This window comes from Anopheles stephensi, chromosome 3 (genome assembly GCF_013141755.1).
Source record: "Anopheles stephensi strain Indian chromosome 3, UCI_ANSTEP_V1.0, whole genome shotgun sequence".
In the NCBI taxonomy this organism is placed as follows: domain Eukaryota; kingdom Metazoa; phylum Arthropoda; class Insecta; order Diptera; family Culicidae; genus Anopheles; species Anopheles stephensi.
Window position 1 is genome coordinate 88,413,680 of NC_050203.1, and position 22,785 is coordinate 88,436,464.

The 22,785-nt window shown below is 43.2% G+C and overlaps 4 protein-coding genes across 8 annotated transcripts in view; 1 reads left to right on the forward strand and 3 right to left on the reverse strand.

The window, feature by feature from the left end:
* Positions 1-1,030: 1,030 nt before the first annotated feature.
* On the reverse strand, positions 1,031-5,580 carry LOC118514150. Its single transcript, XM_036060763.1, has 4 exons — positions 5,490-5,580; positions 1,725-1,992; positions 1,234-1,647; positions 1,031-1,168 (listed from the first exon to the last, which is right to left on the reverse strand). The coding sequence occupies exons 2-4, from the start codon at positions 1,797-1,799 to the stop codon at positions 1,112-1,114; spliced, it is 546 nt and encodes a 181-aa protein (XP_035916656.1). The 5' UTR covers positions 1,800-1,992; positions 5,490-5,580; the 3' UTR covers positions 1,031-1,111.
* LOC118514151 lies at positions 2,132-3,597 on the reverse strand. The gene is made up of 4 exons (XM_036060764.1): positions 2,968-3,597; positions 2,615-2,896; positions 2,437-2,547; positions 2,132-2,370 (listed from the first exon to the last, which is right to left on the reverse strand). The coding sequence occupies exons 1-4, from the start codon at positions 3,037-3,039 to the stop codon at positions 2,329-2,331; spliced, it is 507 nt and encodes a 168-aa protein (XP_035916657.1). The 5' UTR covers positions 3,040-3,597; the 3' UTR covers positions 2,132-2,328.
* On the reverse strand, positions 3,732-5,525 carry LOC118514149. 2 transcript variants are annotated; one of them, XM_036060760.1, is made up of 5 exons: positions 5,195-5,525; positions 4,549-5,084; positions 4,133-4,435; positions 3,955-4,065; positions 3,732-3,883 (listed from the first exon to the last, which is right to left on the reverse strand). In XM_036060760.1, the coding sequence occupies exons 2-5, from the start codon at positions 4,651-4,653 to the stop codon at positions 3,842-3,844; spliced, it is 561 nt and encodes a 186-aa protein (XP_035916653.1). In that variant the 5' UTR covers positions 4,654-5,084; positions 5,195-5,525; the 3' UTR covers positions 3,732-3,841. The 2 variants fall into 2 exon arrangements, with proteins under 2 accessions (XP_035916653.1, XP_035916654.1); XM_036060761.1 differs by having other exon boundaries at positions 4,549-5,131.
* A 1,298-nt stretch (positions 5,581-6,878) lies between the features above and the next one.
* Positions 6,879-22,785, forward strand: part of LOC118514155 (laminin subunit alpha-1-like) — a 73,756-nt gene continuing 57,849 nt past the window's right edge. For 3 of the 4 annotated variants that reach the window (XR_004906578.1, XM_036060769.1, XM_036060771.1), the window contains exons 1-2: positions 6,879-7,970; positions 9,473-10,098. Coding sequence is in view for 3 of the 4 variants with exons in the window: in XM_036060769.1 (XP_035916662.1) it covers positions 9,783-10,098 (316 nt within the window). In the remaining variant the exon portion in view is untranslated. Of the gene's footprint in view, positions 7,971-9,204; positions 9,221-9,472; positions 10,099-22,785 lie in introns of those variants that run through there. The other variant, XM_036060770.1, reaches the window with a different exon arrangement.

Below are 22,785 nucleotides of genomic sequence, written 5' to 3' on the forward strand. Positions count from 1 at the left end.
TATTTCCTCCCAGACACCCGATCGTACCGATCGGTGTATCAAGCGTCACGTTCGGTGCATTGAAGCCGAGCTGAGGTCCACCGACATCCACTCCAATTCCGATCGTCTTCAGTATACCACCAATGTCCAGGTTGCGCTTGGACCGCTGGAGGCCATTGTGGTTCATTTCGGAAGTGTCCTTGGGACGGAATAGTGTTGGGAGCAACGGTCTGACCTGCAACGACGGTTCCGGTGGCGTGGGAACCGCGTATCCGGTCATCGGCAGAAGTAGACAAAGCGCACACAGTAGAATTACACCGGGAAGCATGTTGCGTTTAGGGTGTACTGTCGCTTCAAAAAGACTGGCCTGTTATGATGAAGTTCGAACCGGTACAGGGCGATTTTCATGGTAGAATTTAATTGTTACTCCAAATTAGTTTGCTTTTCGGTAGAGTGATTTTGACTTATTAAAGTGCGTTTAGGCGTCGAAGCGAGCTAATCGTCGCACCCATTTACGGGTTTTAAGCTTAACTATTATTCAGACATGAAATAAAGACTTGCAGCTATTCGACATGACCATGAGAAAACGTTAGTTCTGGAGTTGGAAAAATCAATAAGGAATTGTCATCACAGCATGCAAATTAAAATCCCAACTTCCCCAACGCTGTTGATCTTGACCGTGGCTCCGGTCAAAATTGTGATGCGATGGGTCATTTCTTTTTACTACGACGAGGTCAGCTCGTCTAATGAATGAAGCGTTGACTCATTCACAATTCGGCAAAGAGACTCAAACGTTTTTTTTCCGCCTTGGGGGTCGCCGGTATCGAGTGTTAAGTGGTATGGCGGATCAAAACTGAGACGCGAATCAAACAGAGGCATACTAAATTTCACAAACATGGCAAGTCGCCTGTTCGTACGTAGAAGTATTCACTAGCGTGTGAGATGGATTGTGGGTGTGAGTATTATGCTATAGTTCCAGCTCTCGCAAGTTTAGGAGCGTACGCTTTGAAGCTTAAAGGTCGTCTATTTGATTATACATTCAAAGATTCACTTTTGCAGTACTAGATTCCCATTTTTATTTGTAGCAAAGAGCAACTAAAACACCGAAAAGTACTACGCGATATTTAAATCTCTAACCTACAAGATTTGGAGCAGTTACCTCCAAGTCGATCTTGAAGCAGCTTTCGCCCTGTAAAATTGGTGAGAAATGAGTCTACCAATCTCTCTTTTTTAAAACAGCATAAACCACATTACCTTATCATGTTTCACCAGTACATCGATGATCGATCGACCTTGCGCTACCAGCAGATGATGCTTGTACTTCTCCAAGCTGTAGGTTTGACTCTCGTCGGTACGAATTTCACTCGCCGCCACCGGACAATGATCCGGCACACCAAACATAGTGATGATTTCGGCCGCCTCTTTATTGTTGGCTGCATCTTCCAGATTCGCACAAATGTCTACCGATTCCTTCACGACTGGCAGTCCGTTCTTGGTGATGGTTACATCCATCTGAGCCTTCTTGAATCCAATGGTGCGTGCCGTAGCTTTCGACTTCACCTTGCAATCCTCCGTCAGTGAGACGGTTGACTTGGGATCGATCGTCACGACCTGTCCCTCTCCGGCACAGTTGTCGATGCTGTGTAGGATCAACTCATAGCCACCATTCTGTGTAGAAGAAATGGAAAAGAGAGAATGGCTTTATTTATTGCGAAGTCCACTCGAGTCCAGCAGTTCCTCCTTACACAAGCTTTAGCTCTTCTGGCGTGGCACAATATAAGAATCGCCAAAAACACAATAACGCTTCGGGGCGAGTTCATCGTGGGCGGGCCTGAATAGTAGCGTCAAACTTCACAACTGGATTAGCGAGCTGTTTGTGCATCGGTTGTGTATTTATAATCCCGCGTGCAGCGCGTTCAAATGCATGTACATTTCCGGTGTAATTAAGTGCAACGCTTATCGGATGCTGTGCTGCACTTGTGAGACAGTCATAATAGTGTTGGTCTAATGTTGCTGGACAAAACAAAAAAAAAATTTACGAAGTAAAATAAGTGTCTGCAGTCATTGATCGTGATATTGTTTTGATGATGTATACTACCATACCGCGTTCGGATACATGTTTACAGAGGAAATATTTTTTTAAATTAAAATCCCATGGTGGCATATTTTTAACATGAAAAGATTAAAATACAATTCCTTTTTTACATTTCCGAACATTTCCGAGCTAATGGTTAGTCTTATAATTATAATTCTGGGTTTGCAAACAAAAAAATACACATATGCGTATTTAATTTACATGATGTCTCTTTGATTGCTCCATTAAGCGTCTCTTTGTCTGTTTATTTACATTTATTTCGAAATCTCCATTTCAATTTTGATGCAGCTTTTACCCTGAAATGAAAAGAAGAGTCATTGGAACATTCTCCGACTATCCTTTGTTTCCTTTCCAATACAAACCGAATCGTGATCTAGGTTTAGTTCGACCGCCATTGAGCCTTTCATAATGCCAAGCATCTTTTTGAAACGGTTCAGCGGAATCTTCTTGTTCGGATCGGCACAGAGTTCATTCTGAAATAGAAACATTTTGGACGAATTAACCATTTTTTCGTAGTTTAAGAAGTCCTGCAATTCTTACCTCACTCTGAGGACACACGCCACCGGGAAGAAAGTCTCCAAGAAATGGTACCTTCGATCCCGCTTTACAGAGGTCGATCGGTTTCTTAAACAATTCATTTCCATTCTTTGACACGCTGATAGTGCCGGCCGCTGTGCTAAAGTCTTTCACCTTCACACAGCCCTCCAACACTAAAGAACAATCGTCCTGCATGGTGAGGGTGGCGTCGTCTGTGAGTGTAATAATTCCATCTGGACCGGCACAGTTTTCGATGTTGTTCACTTTAATGGAGTATCCGTCCTTCTGTTTTCCAAGAAAATAAGCTTCAGGAATAAGTAATACGTGCAATGGATATGTTTGCAATAAATACATACACACGCCAAAGTGTCCCGTGCAATTGCACTTATGATGAACAGAGCGTACGGATACAAATTTGTGAACATCATTTTGCTGAAAGCTTGTTTGATGAACAGCAGTTCTAACTTTGGTAATCGAACAAGCCCTGGCTGTAGCGTTTTATACTATGTAGTCACAGGAAATGAATGCTGCTACTAGCTTTCTATGGAGAGTCCTAACCAATAATTACTATTCCATCGCTCTGGAATTTAACTCAAATCTATAATTTAATTTTGCAGTTGATAATGTTCAAGCGTATTTCCTGTGCGCTAGATTTTACAATATCAAAAACAATTTCGATTTGATAAAAAATTATAGTTTGCATTGAAGAGTTGATCAGTAAAGTGTACTTTTGTGATCCTCATTTCGTTAATTCTTCCTGCGATCTACTGTATAATATGTGCTCACGTTCTCGGGGTTGTCTAGGATTGACTATCCTGTTCGGGATGACTATTAGTCAGCAAAAAACCATATACGGTAATGGGCAATTAAACATCACATCCGGCTTCGGTATCAAATTGCATCATGGCCGTTCTTTCGTATGCTGCACTGACTGACTATCCAGCTAAGGGTAAATTAATTCACGGAGGTCAAAAAAAAGGTTGAAATCTTTTGACAGTTTCCTTTACGATTTTGCAGCAAAATAAGAGGCCTTTCTTTGTTAATATTTAATACTTTAATTTTGATTATTTTTATAAAATCAATGTGATACTGAATGAAGATATTCCAGTGCAAAAAAGCCTTGCATGCCACGTATACAAATTGTATAACATATTTTTATTCTTTCAACAAAACAATAAGGTCGATTTCTTGCTCGTGTCAATTAGACAAAAGGATCTCGCTGCTGGTGTCCTATTTGGTAATGTCGAACCGAATTTTGAAACAACTTTTACCCTGCAATAGAAAGTGAAAAAGGAGAAACGGTTATACACGCTCATCTCTAGTTGACCTCGTAGGACACGTACCGAATCATGCTGAACAGCAACGTCCACAGCGATAGCACCCCGTGCAAGAGGAAGATATTGCTTGAAGCGATTTATGTTCACCACCTGGTTAGGCTCTGTACAAATTCGACCCTGAAACGAGAAGTAAATTTTAACATTTGCAGCCAAGAATTTGAAACAAAATACGAGCTTCTCTTACCGCACTGATGGGGCACTTCTCAGGCACGCCCAAGCTGCGCAACACCTCCGCAATGTTTTCCGTACGCCTTGGACGCGATGCCTGGTCACAGATGTCTGCCGAACCCTGCAGCACCTGCACACCGTCCTTGGAAATGGTGTACTTTGCATTGCCCGTCTTGAAGTCCTTAAATCGCACGCAGCCACGCGATTTGATTTCGCAGTTTTTCGTCAAAACCACGGTGAAGTTTTCGTCAGCAGTGATGATGGCATCCGCACCGGCACAGTTCTCAATCTTTTTTACCCGTATTTTGTAGCCACCGTTCTGTTGGAATGAGCAAACGGTGAATATTATTTTTCTCTTATATTCCCAAGTAGGGATCATAAAGTCGTAACATATAGCGATCATGGTAACTATGGAAACGAGCAAATACCTACACAAGCCATAGCAACTCCCAGCAGCCCGGTACAGCATAGAATAACAGCAAATCTGCCAACAGTAGACTGTTGTGACAGTCCCGCACGATTCGTACTGGAGCCCATTTTGGAAATACTGCACGAAAGCTTAGTTCACTGGTACGAAATAATCGATTACACGTGAGAGCAGCGATCAACTGGACCGGAAAACATATGCCACCTGCTATCGGGATCGAAAATCACACACTGGCACTGATACTGTACACTGTAGGTTGGTTGCGTGACATTCAGGCACTTGGCCAGTGGGAAGATATCGCTCGAATCCCGTGTCAGTCGCAAGCGTGTCGAGTGGAATCACTCTCCGTTTGGATGGCGGTGTTTATTTATGAACGAAAATCGAACTCCGGATCCATCTCCACGATCGAGCGGTCGTTCGTCAGTGGGAGTTTGTGATGACTGCTGACGTAGTAGTACACCGTGCACTAACACACATATATAGACAACCCGGTGGCGTTCTGATGTGCGGGGAAGACCACGTCTGACTAATGCCCATCTACCTGTGGCAGATTAGAATGCGTGTTAGAACTACAGGTTAGTGCCGGTGCTGGAACAAACGGTGCGCAAATCAAGATAGATGTGACTGATCAATTAAAGTTGAATTATTTACCATCGTGTGCGCCAGGTACGGCGAGCGTATGCCGATCGAATCCCCCTTGGAGGGTTTTGTTCTGGATCGCGGATGGAGTGTTTGAGAGGTGAGCCTTTGACGCTCGTATTATGGAGTGTGCAAGAATTGTGAACAACTATACTCGGAAAACCCTTGCTTCCCAAGGCTTGTTAAAACTTTCCCAAAATTCCGGAGTTCTAGAGGGTTTTGTTGAAAATATATCAATTTCCACTTGGTACGTTATATCGACAGGAACAGTAATATGTTGATAAGCACAATTTCCTGGGATAGTTACCGGGAATCGTTGAATATGTCGGACGGTCGCGATGCAACTCCACTCCCAATCCAGGCGACAGCATCTACGAGACGGGTGCGACACTATCACGTACCTGAAGTGCACGATGAGCCGTAACCGACATAAAGTAAATATTCCATTCATTATAATACTACCAGTGACGAGCGACGACGTGAGCAATCGATCGCTACCGGTCCGGTTATTAGTCGCCTCCTTACACGTGATCGATGCCAATATCATCTCACCTGCAGCGATCAGGGGCAGTAGATGTTAAGGTTCTAGTTAATGGTAGAGAGGTTAGTATTTGTTCAGGGAAAGGTCAGTAAAAAGTTGCATCGGGAATGAGCTTCATATTCGTTGGTTGTTTGCGGACTGGTTTTTCAACTACAATACCGGGAAGGTTATGATATGTTCGCTAGGGAATACTATGTAACTTGGGGTTTCCCTTCGAGATCCCTCCCCCACCCCTCATCCCCCCTCATTAAGGAACTTTTTTTACATTTTGACGAGATCGAGAGGTTGACAAATGATCTCAGATGTGCCATATAATTTAAATTTGTAATTGATTGATATGAACAAAAGGCACTAGTTGGCAATTAATTTTTCAGCGAGGTGGTATTCCTTTTTACGGCAGCCATTTCGATACAGGGATGTACAAAGCAAACTCACTCAACTACATCTACTTCAATTTATTGATTTGATCTCCTGCTTATTGAGTTTTTACCGAATTCCAAAGTATGGAATCAAAACACATTGAATAACGACAACATTATGAATAAATTAAGGTCACACTCCACTTCCGACATTTGTATATGCAGTTTGCACGCAATAAGGAGCCGATGAAATATTTCAATTTGAACGGACGAAATATTTCATGTTTGAAATGGAAGAAATGGTTGATTTTTATTGTACATTTAAAGTGAACTTTAAATGTTTTTTTTTTATTTTCAAATACTTTATTTTACTTATAATACCTAAAAAGCAATTTTTTCCCAAAACATTGCTATTCAAATTGTATCTTTCAACCATTATTTGCAATGAAACAGTTTATGAAGAAAAAAATACAAAGTAAGCACGTGGTCTTGAGTTTCAGGCAGTATTCCAGAGCACTCTCATCATTGCTTTAATCTGATTCCGAATTCTGAAAAAGGAGATATATCTCGTAGAAAAGCTTCACATTGATTCAAAACATTTATTCACGTAGAAATACTTTTGCAAGGCTTCAGACGCTTCAAAATTATAACCAACATGACATACCACAATACATTACACCTATTTCTTGTTGAAACATTTCAAATCCAAAGGAGAGAGAATTGATGTCGTGGCAGAGAATCGCGGCGGATGCTGAGAGCATCGCTGTGAACCGATTTTCCTGTCTCGCGTACGATCAGTACTGGTCGGGATGTTGCACCGTGCGGGTCGTAGTGATCGGTCTCGGTTAGCGTCAAATTTAAAACAAGTGATCTAGTGAAGATACATGTAAAAGATGACATGTTTTGTCAGTAAAGTATTAACGCGTGAAAACAGAAGCAAGCAAGTGAGTGTTAGTGTAGCCCGCGCTTAATGCACAACTAATCCACATGAAACCATTGCACCGTGAACAGTCGATGCGATGATCTTGGCGCTGCATACTGAGCCGGCAATTGGTGGACCGGTGTGTTCTTTCTACTGGAGCTTAAAATAGCCAAATCAGCGTGTGCACCAAACCGAATCCGCGAATTCACGCGACGTCGGACGTTCTGTCACCGGTTATTGCCGAAGCCGTACCGAGTGTGCCGGAAAACCGCAACGACAAGCAATTGAGTTTCCCCAACAGTGTCGTTGATGCCCTGGCTTTACTTCACGATCATGCCGATAAGATACGAAGCGAAAATGAGCCAGTGGGCTCGGTATGATGGTAGGCGGAGGCACCTGTCAAAATGATCGAAGTGCGTGAGAAATTATCGATCAGCCATTACTGCTCATTTGTGCGATCGGCGAAAAATGTGATCACGCATCACGAGGTAATTGTTGTGCATCGTGGCGGCTTTGTTTCAGAGGTCAGTACGTGTTGGTTGGTCGAGTGTGTTTGGCGTGAATAAAGTTGTTAAATGTGCATTGTGCATGTGCATAGCGAGAGAGTGAAACGGTTTTTTGAGTGTGTAGAAGAACATAACCAAAAAAACCTCGCACTAATTGACACGGCAACAGAGAGCCTGGAAAAAGGGTTGCGAAAATATTTGTTCGCAAAGCAGCAGATCTCTGTGCAGCTATACGAACGTCTGGCGAAAGAAAGTAATTATAGACGCCCTTATCAATGCAATGCCATTTTTCATCGCGCCTTCCTCATGGATGCTGCCAACGCTGTCCGTGCAGAAAGCAGTTCCTCGACAGACCACTTTGGATGCCGGTATCGGCAATGATACTGATGATGATGACGATGGTAATGCCAGACGACGGTTCCGGAATTGGTAGAATACACGGGTTGTGCTGATCACGTCGGTAAGTGGATTCTTTTTTCCTCCAGAATAATATGAAATGCTTGTCGGTGGGTTTATTGGCCACTTGTTTCTTGGCATAATCGAGCGCATTATTTGGTCGTTTACTCAGTGAGACATTCCTTTTGCAAGACAGGAATCATCCTTAATACCATCGGATATTTACTCTTGCTTTTCTTTGGCTCTTCACGAGTATGTGTAGTGTATGGAATGTTTGGTAATTTGTTAGATACAGCGGAAAATAAATGAAATGAAACAAATGGTTTTAAGGATGCCACGGTCCGACCTGGACGTACGAAGATTTGGAGGTATTTTGACAACAAAAAACACTTCCCGAAACCGAAAATGACCAAATGTTTACCGATGTGACCTTTTGCGTTTATTGACAGCAATAAAAACAAAGAATCATAGGTGTTGTTTTTCCCGCCCTAAAATCACACCTTTTTCCTAGACTTTGTAGTACACGACAAGAACCGACGAGTTTGGAGAGTTTTTGGAAAAAGACATTTATCTGGGGAGCTTTCCCACGCGAGCAAACGATCTGTGAAGGCTGCATATCGATAGTGTTTAGCTTCAAAGAAGAAAAAATCTACATTCTTGTGTGGATTCCTTATTTGCATACGTAATCCTTCATTATTTCTAGGATATTTGGTGATCATTCGAGCCTTTTTCACGTATTGAATTAAAGTGGTGGTTTGATGGCTATTTCAAGCCGAGATTTAAATATTCGCATTGAATACATTAGAATAGATCACTTCACCACACCGCCTGACGCACAGAGTTATCAGAGACTGGTTTTTGGGTATACTGTTTGCTACAATAGCAACAAATTTCTTATTCCAAATCCGTTCCCCGGATACGATGGGCCAAAGGCTGATAGATTAGTGGTTCACATATGTAACACACTAGCCGATCAAAATATCGACTTGAATTGAATAATAGGGTATTTTCGGCACATAGGCCAAAAAACCGTTCTCCGACGGTACGCAAGGCTCGCGACGATAGCGATAACGCAGGACGGAATTTTGCCGAGTTGCACGCACAAAAAGAACCGGTTTGGGACTCTACTTCTACGCCAGGCTCATTCTATAGGTTTTACCCATAGGCCGGGCAGCTGATTTTTGACATTCGATCTCGAGAAAAACAAGCTTAAACATCGCGTCGAGGTCGTTCGTTACCGGTTCGGAATAGTCGAAAGAAACCGTGTGCGTGGTGGTGTTGACCATGGTGCCACGATTAAGAGAAGCATTGGGGGTAAGAAAAACAGTAGACTGATCCGATTTTTACGAGCCGTGGTGTGTAAAACCAGCACCAGTAGCGTAATGGTGCTGATTTTCACGTGTCATCAGCTGTTTATCGAGTGAATAAAACTGTGCTGGGAGCAATAGTTGCGATATGTCGGACGCAAATGTTTAATCATTGACTAGATTCTATGTATGAGACAACAGATTAAAACAGATCCGTTTGTTGATTCACACTAACGCGTTCATTTTGTTCTTCTTTCAGATGCTTCGCCTACCATTTGCGACAAGTGAGTGAGTTGGGCTAGACGCCGATAGTTTGTCGTGTCGCGTGGTGCTAGTGGCTTTGTGATAAGTGAGCACAAGTGAAGAAAGCAAAGAAGTGTGCCAACAATGCAAGAAGCAAGTGCGTTGCCCGCAGTGTTGCAGTGATTAGCGTGCGATTTGGTGCGAATATTGTGTTCGGTATCACCACAAAAAGCGGAAGCGAAATCGAGTGGAAAGAAGAAGTAGCGACGAAGAAAACGTATGTGTGAGTGTTTGTATGATCGATAGAAAATAGAAAGAAAGTGAGAATGAGATTTCAAATGTGTTCCACACGACGACCCGATCTCGTGAGGTGGTGTGCGTTGGTGACGCTGCTGTTGGTACTGATCGTTGATGCCGTGACAGGGATTCGACGGGATCACGACGATATGTCGGTGGAGGAGATGCTGCGACGCGAAAGCCGTGATGCCGACCAGACACAGTACGAGGGTTCGATCGGTGGATCGAGTCACAGCTCTGCCGAGGGTCTTGACACGGGTGCCCTTCCGGTACTGATGCGGAATCGACCACGACGAACGAAGCAAGTGTGGAGACATCATCGGACACGGCACTCCGGGCGGCAAGGTACGCGTGTTCGATTTTTAATTAGAATAAGAATCTGAAGGAAGAGTTACTAACAGAAAAAACTCCTTGGATTGGGGCGCAGAGAGTCGTGAGACTTTAATTTGTGACTGTTAATTATAGGGTTGTACGTGCTAATGAAGTTACAATACCCTACGGAGTTATGAATAATGGGCGTTATTTTTCCATCGCTGGTCTTCGACTGTGGATGTTGTGTTTTTGTTAGATTTTTTTTCTGGGCGATCATCCCGTGATCGTGAATAACAAGCAAAAAATAGTTAAAAATGTATTCATAAAGAAAACAACAACTTTTTTACATCCTTAACAAGTAAAGGGAATACCTTTGATTAAACCAAACCCTGCTTGACAATCGTACCCCGAATTGCACTGGCGTTAGGAACAAAGTGCTTTTAAAAAGCATATTTTGTATCTCGCCCTTCCAACAAGAAGATGCATTCGACCCTTGTTCACGTGCTTAAGAACACATGCTTGAGAATGTGAATAGACTTCTACAGCGACGTGTGGAGCGGACTCCGATCCCAAAATGCCAACAATCGGCTTTTTAATTGCTTACATTCCGGTGCGCATTGTTGAGTGCGTTATTGTATGGGGCGAGTGAATGCGTTTTCTTGGAAAACTGAGAAGCTTCCTGCGCTTTCGAAATAGCTTGCCACGCACGAAGGACACATATCGAATGATTCTATCTGGTGGCCATCTGGTGGCGGCAGTTCGCTTCTGCTCATGCTGCTGTTTTTACGCTGGTTTTCCTGCTGCTACTCCATGTTTCTGGAGCTGCGGATAGGTAGGCGTTATAAAGGAACACATAAATCCACCACCCGCATTCAGTACCTGGGATGTGTGGTATAGGCGGCTGACGAGCGCTTACGCTTTTTTCATCAAGCACAGTACGAAAGCCGTCCCGAATGCTTCCTGAGCGCCAGACAGCTGTACCGAAACCAGGAGAGCCACCTTTTTGTTTTTATTATTGTGCAGCAGAGATGGTTAGGACTTGGTTATTTCTACCAATTGTGAGCTTTCAGGGCGGATGTCCCTTTTTCCATAACGTGGGCAGGTAAATTTGTCGCTTCCTATGCTCCGGTGAGAAATCCACGCAAGTCATGAACAGCAGTCCCTTTTTGCAGACCGGTCCTGGTCCAGAAATCTAACACAAACCCAAAGCATAAAGTGTTCAAGATAGTATCGCGCTCAGGCCGAGTTCCTTAGATGAACACGGAACACTCCTATCACACGCAGCTGAGCTGATAGCTTTGGCGGCTTCTTTAGTTTACAGCATTTTCCCTTCGCTTGGTTATGATCACTTCTAACCTGGAGATTGTCCCTTTAGTTCTGAAGTGAGGAGCAAGAAGAGAACAGGTATGAGTAGGAATGCTGACCAGGAACAGTTTACGGGCATAAATAATGCTACCAACGGGCGGTCAAGAATCTTCTCAGAGCTATGTTTTCTCTCTCTCTCTCTCTCTCTTTCTCTTTCTCTCTTTCATCCTCTTTTTTTCTTTCTACTGAGTGACCCAAGTCTGTTCTCTTGTTATCCTTTGATTTTAATTGGTAAAAGCGGGAAAAGGTGCTTCCTTAAGGCAGATGAAAAGTGGCTTTTATTTGTCTGCCTCGTGTAAGCATAAAGCCAGGCCACTCGACAATCGGTGTTAGCTCTCTGTAGCGTTAGAGGGGCACGACTGCACATCATATTTTGTAACAAATATCCCCTGATTATATGGTATCAATGCGGTTGTTTGTCTGCGCTCTACACAAGGATCAATATTTAATTATGCTCCTGCGCCCATGCGGACGAACAGGACGATGAACGTTGATGTGTTATTTTAATGAAAAATTGATTGTTAATTGATAATCAAGATCCGATTCTTCGGACCATCACTTCTGAGTGGTTTGGCAAGGGATGATTTGTAACACGCAAAGGGTTTTATGTTTCCTTAAACAAAAAAAGGGTAAGAAATCGAACAGCATAATTGAGTATAATTTTGAAATGTTTTGTAGCGTTATTCATGTAATTGTTTATGTTTATGTAGCATTAATCGTATATATTGATGTTACAGTAGCTGGTAATAATTAAAAAGTGCTAGTTTCCAACGCTTTATTGATTAAAATTGATTCTCCGAGAAGGCTATTGCTTTTTTTTCTCTCCAAAAACTCTCGTAAAGTCCTGAGTCTGCCTGAGATGAGAATGAGAGTCTTCCATCATCTCACGGCACTTGTGGTGTGTATAATTAAAAATCAACATTGAATGATTTACGAGCAGCCATAGGGAGGCGCTCTGCCATACGCAATTCGGAAGGTGCACAGCGTAATTGATTATTAAATGTACGCGTTTGTAAGCTGAAAATTTGCTAAACCTTTGCACGACTCTTGTCTGGATGTTGATCAAGGATCGGCGGAAATATTGGACATGGTACTGGAGCACGATGATGGACCATCAGTTTAAGCAAGGTAGATCATTTTGAACCGTGAGATTCGGACGGGATAATTAATTTCCTGATGTCTTGCTGGACGCTTAACCACGCGGCTTGTATTGCGTGAAAGCGCCACTTGGTATACGGTAATTTGAGGTCCCAGGAACACAGGGAGTTGAGAAAATTTATCGAAATTCAATCAAAAAAAAAAAAAAACAGGGAGAGGAACCATTTGCCTCACCCTGACTCGACAGATCGTGTGCGTGCATGCATCCGTGCAAGCTTCTGGGTGGTCTTGTTGAAATGGGTGCACACCCTTGAGGGCAGAAGCATATTATGAATTCATTATCAAGACAAGAGCTTCCACGAGTTATTGCGTGAGGGATTGCGGCGAGTTTGTTTGCATACTTTGGAAATGAAAATAGGCTACATTATTTCAGCGATGTAATCAAGTGAATAAGCTATACATAATGTTTTGGAATATATCACCAAGCAGTTGTCTAGATGCTTTTCTTTCTCTGAGAATTCATTTTTTTAAACTATTTTCTGATAAGAAAGAAGAGACTCTTCTGCCGAGACTATCTCCAACGACTGCACCTTGCACAAAATGCAGGTTTGAATACGATTTAGATAAGTAACGGGCCGTCGAAGGACGGAATTATAATAAAACGGTCATTATTTCCGTTACTCAAAACCAGAATCACGAACCTCAGCTGGGCAAGTTTTCCGATCAATCTTCCATTCATTACGATGCTCGGTTCGTTTGATCCGATCCGTTGTTGATGAGAGCCTTTTTTCTCCCGAGGCGTGATCATCGAGGGTGTCATTAACGTATCCGAGCGGCTGATACAAGAGGTGTTCCTCCCGTTTAGCTAATCGGATTCGAATACACTGTAGGATTGTCGGATCGACACTTCTTCGTCGGCAGTCGCATCAGCACATTCGACGAGTGTGGTGGGTGTAGTCGATCGTTTTATGAACATTTGGGGACAATAATGGTTTCCTTTGAGCGGGCTCTGGAAGCGATCACTTTTACCACTTTACGTCACATTGCAGATAAGCTTCCTAATGTGAAAACCGATCCATTCGGTGGATTTTTTGGGCCCGCCCAAAATGAGGGGTGTGGAAGAAATTGAAAATCTTTCTCCTCCGGTGGGGCTAAGGAAACCGCAAAGGAATGTTCTGTTTTGATCCGACTATGCAACATGCTACAATGTAGTTTTGGGGATGATTGAAATTTCGAAACAACGCATCGTATTTTGGAGGTTTTCCTTTTTTGGGTTCATATTTTCATATCCCTCAAGAGTAAATGATCGACAGTTTGATCGGCATACGGCAGACCTAATTGCCTTCGGTTCCGTTTTGTTTGCGGTTTTCCGATTGCCAAACTTGTCCATTCGTCGGCATTATTCGGCATCCATCATTGTATGTTCTGAATGTGCATGTTATCTTCACATTTTCGGCAAAAATCTCGTACCAGTCAGCCAAGGATCAATAACTACGTGTTTCGTTGAACGTTGTCGCATACATTCTTGGCAGCAGGGCAGAAAGAAGCAATGATGCTACCGATGTGTACGTTGGGTCTGGCCGGGTAGAAGTCGTAAATTTTCTTCCCGCAGACAGTAACGATCTTTTTGTTTGAAAGGTAAATATGTGCTCCTGTCTTTGTGGTTTTATGGGCTGCAGATTTGAATGATGAGCTCTATAAAGCGTGATCGAGACGGGTGCGATGTTTACCGAGATCTTCGGCTTAAACGATCGAGCAAAAACAAATTGTATAGAAATTTTGTTATTTTTATGCTTGAAATGGATTGAGACGTGAGAAAAGGGGTAGTATATAACAAAGAATGCTGAGTTCCTGAGATTTCAAGGAATAAAGCCAAAATGTGGTAAAGTTTATGGGCCTGATTGCCTCCGGAAAGTCCAATCAATTTACTTTTGATGTATAAAAAATGCAATTTTCTTGAATTTCTTATACCTCCTTGTAGAAACTTCAATAAAGTAGCAGCTTTCATCATGATTTTGCTAGTTTGTTGATAACATTGTTGTACAACACAATGTTTCCGCAGCCTCAACCGTTCTAACCAGATGTTGCCGATGTGTGACGCAAAAAACAGGAGCCGTAAACCATCATACTGCTGCTTGTGCAATTTGTTTGACCACCGTTCACGTCGTCGACCCTCCGTTTGTGCCGACGCCTTGGAACATTGCCACCTAACGTGATTCCCTTTTATGTATAGCTTGTTTTGTACGGCACTTCAACCAACTTCAATCTTGGCTTCCGATCCCTAGGATTCCGTTGATCGATGGGTTGCACTTTTGCATAAGGTGCAAATCACGGAATGAATCTTTCCCATCTCCATAATCACCATCCTTTTGCCCCATAGTCCATCTCTTAGGCCCTCCTTAGTCCCGTTGATGCTCAGCGGTACGGCTTTGCAGTTGCAGCAGATGATACCCCCACCACCGGTGCGCAAGAGCCAGTAGCGATAATCATACGCTTTAGGACGAGCTCCCTCCCATGCATTGCATTCCATTTTTTTGTACAAGTGCGTCGTTCTTTGCTCCAACAAACAGCTGTCCGCGAGAGATGCAAGTTCGTGAAGAAGCTTTCGAATAGCAGTACGTTTCCGAAGGTGGTCTGCAGGCGCCACACGGCTAATGCCATGTTAAGTGAGTACTTCACCGAGAGTATCCGCCGAGTCGGCTTATTGGCAGCTCGTTGTGTTGGCCTAGTGCGACGGCCCTACATGAATAATTCATGGGTTCATCTGAAGAGGGCAGCATCATGCACACGACGGCATATGAACATCCAATCGCAAGCAAAAAAAAGATCGGTTTTGTATCGAGAGGGCGTGAAAGCTCGTTGAGCAGGTCAGCGTAAAATGGCTGGCTGAGGTCTTCCCAACTCTCCACCAACACGGTGAATTATTCTTGCACACTGGTAGGAATCATGCACGTACCCCATTATGAGCCTACAAATGAGCCGCTCGTGGCATTGTCAATGAGCAAATAAATGGCATGTAGTACATGCCGAATGAGGTTGTAAGCATATGAGTTCGCAAAACGAAAAGTTAGATAGTTTTTCATAACGAATGAGACATGTCTGCTCAACCCATCGGATGCTGCCGACTGACATTCCGTTGAAAGGCAAATTATGATGTTTGGATTCAAGTCCTTGCGAATGTGATAATTCCACAGCTCGTTCGGAGAAATTTTCCCAATCAGCTTGAAAGTCACGAGTGAGTGGCAGACTGATGCACCGGACTATGCAATTATCGGTAGATCACGTCAACCGTAATCTCCCTTTCTGCGTGGTGCATTCTAATATGCATGCGATAGGCGATCTTGATCGCACCGTCTTCGTCTAGTTTCCTTCTAGCATCTTGACCCTAGGAAGATTTACCGAGAAAGATATCTCTTGCTCTCCGGGAAACCAGTCGGTCTCCTGGAGATCTCCCGTGTAAAGTGCATCGGAAAGCGCACGCCTTCCCAAACAGCGATGAAGATTGTTCAACGATACCGACAAAACGGCAACAAAACCAGAACGCTGTGCATCCATGTTGCGCATTCAGTGGATTGATCGGTTGCTCTCTAGTGCAGTTGCTTTTGCTGTTGTTGTTGCTGCTGTTGTGTTTTTCCACACTTTTCTTGCAGTGAAGAGTGATGGCCACATAAACAAATCAACGCGCCCGGCGAACGTGTGGCGATGCAGCGGTGAGGGTTTGTCGGTGTACTTGGCTTCATCATGTGGCGAGAAGCATGTATGAAGTTCGGACAAACGTGCACAACGTTGAAAGATGCATGGATATACTACATCACTTCACTGAAACAGACTGGGAAAACATGATAGCGTGCTAAGAGATTATGATATGAAGATCAGGTCAATATTGTCAAAAGGGGCAATAGTGTAACAAATGCTATCTTACATATGCAAGGAATTTCTTCTGCTATTCTTCAAGATTCTTAGTCACATTTTCGGTCAAACATTGTTTTTCTTTTACCATATATAAATATACTAACGACATATTTTTAATCATACTCGATCAACCCGGGTGGCTTAAAATCATCCCCGGGTGTGTTAAAACTCCAATTATCATTGATGTAATGCCCCTTTTGGCTTCCCGAAGCATCAACGTAAAAGGGCGTGGAAAATACACACAAGAACACCTATTCTGCCAAATAAGGCGTTACACTACAACACTCGTTGCCTCTCGTACGAGCGCGCGCTCGACCCTGGGGACATTGATAATCTTCCTTAGCGCCCCGAAAAAAGAAGCGAAACAAGCAAATACCGGTCACAGCGATAGGCCTCAGAACGGCAATCTGAACTGCTGCAAATGCAAATGATGCAAAGTAATTTCGTCAGCATGGTGAACCCGCACGATCGTTTGCAATTTTTCCTGCACGATCATCGAGCGTCGATCGAACGTGGTGCTGCAGTTTACCCACATACGGTATGCGTCTACGGTGCAGTCGCAGTACTGGGCAGAATGGGAACAACAACTTCCCGAATCGGTGAACATTGAGTCTGTATATGTGCGCGTGCACGGCACAAAGGGACCGCTCCGTAATTTAGATGGCGCCTTGCCGATGAATGTAATGCCTTTCGCGGTAATGTGGTGTGGATTTGATGTTCCCTTTTTTCGGCATAGCTTGTCGGTTGCAGATTGGCATGGTTTGATGGCTCACGCGATTTCAGTTTGATCGTATTTTTTGCAAGACCAAAAAGAGAACAAAAAAGGAAGAAAACATTAGAGCACGCAATGTAAAAGCCCTCGGGAGAGTCCTTCAACGTTTTGTTGAGTGCATCATCTGTAAAGCAAGATGTGTTATGTTGATTTTGGTGAAATGTATTCTCTTTTGAGACCAATAACCTTGACTAGATGAAAACTTAGTGCGTTAAGAACGGTTTAAGGTAAACAAAAAAAAAAAAATTGGATATTTTCCCAAATAAAAACTTGAAAAATAGACAATACATTGAACAAAACATCATTACAACAGTTCGAAACAGAGTTATCTTAAAATACTATCAGAAGCAAGTACAACAAAAAAGAGACTTGACTTCAAAAGTAACCCCTAGGCTTCCGATGGCAGGTGCAAGAGCGGCGCCAATCTTCACACCGCAAGACCGGGAATCAAATCCCATCCAAACCACCTCTCCATTCGGAGCACTGTCCAACCCGCTACGGGTAAAATAAACTCACTGTAAGCCAAAGCCAGAGTTTAAGAGTCATGGAAAAAAATCATAAGTCACAGAGCTCTGAATACATCAAAGGCTCCTCAGCGCATCTCAGACAAAAACAAAACAAAATTAAACGAACAGGAAACACGATAATCGTTGAAGTGAGTAATGTAACACTTTCTGAACAAGTCGCCACTTGGATGCTTGTAATTAGTTTCACGTCTTGCACTTTCTCATCGTGTCCAGTAGACGACTTTCTGCTTACTTTCAGCGACATACAATTTGCTCCATCGTGGAACGTGTAGGATCTTGAGGGCCTAGAGTCCCTTAGCGTTTAACTGTTAAAATAACACTCACACGTGCACACTCTCTTTGCCCTCGGAGAAGACGCCTAACTCCAATTGCTTGTTTTGCAGCATTGGACGGGCTCATCCCATTCATCATAGCGTTCGATCCGCAAACGGGATAGTACTTTGTTCCGTGACTCATTGTTGAGTCATCTGCAACCAGCAATACATTTGTCAAGCACTAAACCTTAATTGATATGAGTCTTGCGCTTAAGTAAATACGTTCAGGCAATCGTGGAATACTGTCTGGGTCGCGGTCTCTCTGTAACGAGACGTTGTAATTAAGCCGTATTATCGATAACACTTCTTCGTCGGCTGGCAGTAGTGTGAACGACATTTAGCACCAGCAAACAAGCGCCGACGAGAACTTCAAGAGTCAAGTGCTCCTACTGCAGGAGTCGATCCCAGTTCAAGTTCATAATGTTTCTATTGACAGTCGGCAGTAGCGGCAGAAGGCGCTTGTTTATGTCACTCGTCTCATTGGAATCTCTGTCTGCTGCTGCGTTACTCTCGCACGCCTCAGATGGTTTGAAGTAAATTTTGAAACTAAGTTTTTCATCCCGATGAGGAGTTTTTCATTTCCCGAGGCGACATCTTGCCCTTCAGGCGTTGGACCACCTTGGGAAATGGTCTTTCTCACCTCTCGTGCTAGCACGCGTTCTGTCATCTGTCACTCGTTTTGTTGGAGTCGATGCCTCTGGCAGTGTGTGTGCGTATCTGTGGCGTGAGACAGGACACCGGAAATGACGTATCATTCGCCAGACGGATTAAGTAAGAGCATCATTGCGCGTCATGTCTGGTTGTCGTTGGCGGGCGGAAATTTGTGTCTCGTTGTATATATTACTCCGGGTTTTGAGTGGTTGGATGCAGATTGAACCCAATTAGCCCCAAACGTCTAGCAATCATTTAAACCTGAACTTGTTTAATCTCTTTTTAAGGAAGAATTACTTCAAAGAAATATGTCGAAGGTGCGATATTTTAATAGTTTTTCCTAAAAAAATCCTCCAAATATTAAGATCTTTCTGCGTTCCTTCCATGGGTTATTAAAGTTCATTAACATTTCACTGTCAACTGGGTTGTTCGCGCATGCCCTGCATTCGTCCAACGCGCCTACTTACTACCGCCACTCTCTCTTTAGTTGCATTAGCTCCTGCATTGGCACATTAATTGCTTCTTTTGCGACCTCGCCGGCAAACCCTCGGCGAAATGTCTTTTTACACCAAAAATAGCGTCACCGACGGACGATTTGACGGCGACGCTCTCGACACACTGAAACGAGTTTCCGAATCACTGTTGGGTTGTTCGGGAGGGGGGGTGGGGGGAGCAAAAGAAGGTGGAAACAAGTCGCGCGTAGTGTACAGTCTGTGGTAGTTTGAATGAAGCGGTTTTACGCGAGACGCACACGCCATTAGTCACCAAAGCGCGTAAGAGGAAAGGTTTTCTTTTTCCTTGTTCGCTAGCTGTTGTTGCTGTCCTCCCTAGTTTGTAGAGGTCATTCTGTTTAACGGAAAGCATCAGTGCGCCTCATTCAGAGCTCAAGTCTTCGAGGGTCAAATTGTAAAGTAAATCGCTTCCTACCTTCGAATGAAGAAGCGAAATAGAGCAGAACGAGATGGTTTCAATAAAGCAAAGAAGATACTACCAGTTGGTATGCGATATATTGTTGTCTTGGAGCGCATGAAGAATATATCATGTCAACATATTATTGAAAGCTGTGTTTACAAATTACCCATTAGCACACAAGCCGCCAGCCACACCATGCGTTCTGGTGAGCAATAGTAGACATGAAACTTCAATTAAAATTTCTGCACGATTCTCAACACAGATCAACGCTGCATCTGGTTTAGTGCGAAGCGTTTTCCATATTGCTGTTCAATGTTGTTTGCTTATTAATAACAAAAATCGCACACAACGCACATATCTTTCCGAAGATGCATTTGCTCTAACGACACGCACTGGAGGTTTGATCCTGGTCCAACTCCGTACCCTCATTCCGCCTCATGTATTTGCTTTGCGGAGCTGTGTTTACAAACAGTGTTTAGTTGTTGGCTTAAAATGAAATTCTTCTCGCTCACAGCTTCCAACACGCACAATTCTATCTGCCTTTGCTGTAGAATGATGCACCGCTTGTACTCGTGGGGTTGTTTCCTTTCCAGCTTCAAAAGAGGATCGAATTATAGATCGATTGTTCAGGAACGGGTCAGGTAAGCATGCCATCCTGTTGGTAAATTGCCTCATAAATGGCTGCATGTGTTTCATTGGAAAACGTTTACCAGACCTTCTCGCAGTTCTTTTGGTAGTAATATCTGATCGTATTTGAACGATCGAATATTTTATGATTTACGTGAAAAAAATAAAACGCATAAAACATAATCATGAAAAACACTTTCCTGTCTGTGTACACAAAATTGGCCAAACAAAATATTGGGATATCAGATGTGTTGTTTGGAGATACAATTTATGAATCCGTGGCTCCGATGTAGTTTATCAAGTCATGTTTCACGCCAGTCTGTAGCTAGTGTCGTGCAACGAAGCAAGTAACGAAGCAGAAAGATTTTTAACGTTGATCGATGTTTAGGGCTGGGGTTGAAAACAATCAGTTCTGGTGCGTTAGGTGTGCAATGGATTCCCTCCAACATCGTTTATGAAACCAAGAGATGAAAACAAGAATTTAGTTTTCTCTCTTTGCAAGCCGATCGTACGTTGGCCATTGGTCCTGACAATATTTCTTCGCAAAAGAAAAACTCCATGCCAATGACCAATCTCATACGTGCTGGTGAGTCTTGATTTTACAAGTTAATTTGGCGTAAAATACGTTCATAAACTGATCTACGGGTAGGAATGCGCGGATAGAGGAGGAGAGAGATGAGAATTTGAATATTTATGTGCATGGATATTAAAGGGACTTAATGACTGCAGCCTGCTGTGTTGTTATTGCACCATGCCAGCAAGGGCATTAATGCATCGCACCTCGTGCCTTCAATTTAGACGATGTTTGAGTGTTGCATTGTTGAGCCTATGTGCTACCACTCTCGAACGGTTGGAATCTTTCGGAAATCACTTGAGCAGCCACAGTGGTCACTGGAACTTAGATGAGAAAACCAAACAAGTTGGTAGGATTCTAGTTTTTATTTGGTATTTTACTGAAAGATATTTGATGAAAGAAACCTTAACCTTGTTCATCAAATAATATTTGGAGGATTCTTATTATTCAGATCTCTAGAGACTAGAGCTGTGAAATAAGACTAAAGGTGCGGATATAATAAAGTTAAGGAATCTAGAGATGGCAAACCAAGGACCTCTAGAGGATGTATAGCCAAAGAAGAATAAGACTCCCTGAAGTTATCTCACGATGAACTGGCTCAGTTAGTTGACGATAAACTGGTTTTCTCTTATTCAGCTCATCAATATGTTTATGGGATCGTTCAAATCACTCTAGCATTATTAGCTAAGTACACCTGTTTAGTCAACTTATAATCCATTAGAAAATCTGCCTCATAATGCTCGTAAAAATGTGTTAATTGAATAAATGACAATGCACAGCACGTACGATGTGATGTTCCCGCGTGCCGAAGGCATCGGAAAACATCGCCCATGGCAAACATATTTCACCAACCGACTGAAAGGGGTTTCGCCTTGTCCGTAGTGTGTGGTTCGAGTACGGCATTTAGCGGGAAACAAACAGTATCAATAAATCATTTCATAAAACAAGACCCATTTATGTTGGCGTTTGCTGCTCTTTCTTTCTCTCTCTTTCTCTCACACACACACGCTCTCTCTCTCTCTCTGTTCTTCAGCTCGCCTGGTCTCCTGGAGATATCTGGATATCTCAATCGCCTATCTTTTACACTGTTAGGCTTCCAGAACGGGATCCCGGGGACGTTTAGTGAAATCATAGAAAACAAAGCACTGGATGGGAGCTGGAGCTGCTTAAAGTCATTAATTTTGCCGCAGGCGCGTTGTGCATATGTACATTTATTCATAGAAGCTGCAAAGGCTGAAGTAAGAAGCACCTCTAGCAGCCGATGAATTTGTTTGCCTGTGGGCTTGAGGGTGGGAAGACAGAAGAGTGAGGGTTGCTAAAGGTAGTCACAAACTCTCCCTCGCCTCACCAATGAAGACGTCTTCACTGCCGCAACTAAAGCTTATGACGGGCCCTAACGGTGGTTACTGCAGCGCTAGGACGACCGATCCGCGATCGCCTAACACTAAATCAATATTAAATTTTCATAATGCAGCGTGTCGCGGCATCAAACTGCTCGAGGGCTGCGCTAAGGAGACTCCTTTAGACGATGTATCGGAGCCTTTTTCGTGTCTTTAATTATGAAATATTGCCTAATTGATAAAACTGTAAGATGGTTTTCCTGCAGAGTCACGCCGTGCAGCCGTTCTTTTCAGGAGCTCATGCTGGGGAAACATAAACGCCATGCTTTCAACGGCTGGGTTGTTGCTTTTGTGGAGTTTTGGCAAAACACACGCCGTTTGCGAGGATGGATATTTTATCCGGCGGTTCAACAAGTGGCTTCGCGAACTTCGTGCCATCTTCGGTAGACGGGAAAGGCGCAGTTTTTTCTTTGTTTCCATGTTTGGTCAGCTTAAATAACAGTGATGAACGTTGGGTATACGGCAGGGGTGTTTATAATGTAAAAGGATTGTATGCAGGGACTAATAGATTTAATCTGCAGGCGCTGTTAAGATATTGCTCAGGGACTTAAGGATCTATATTATATCT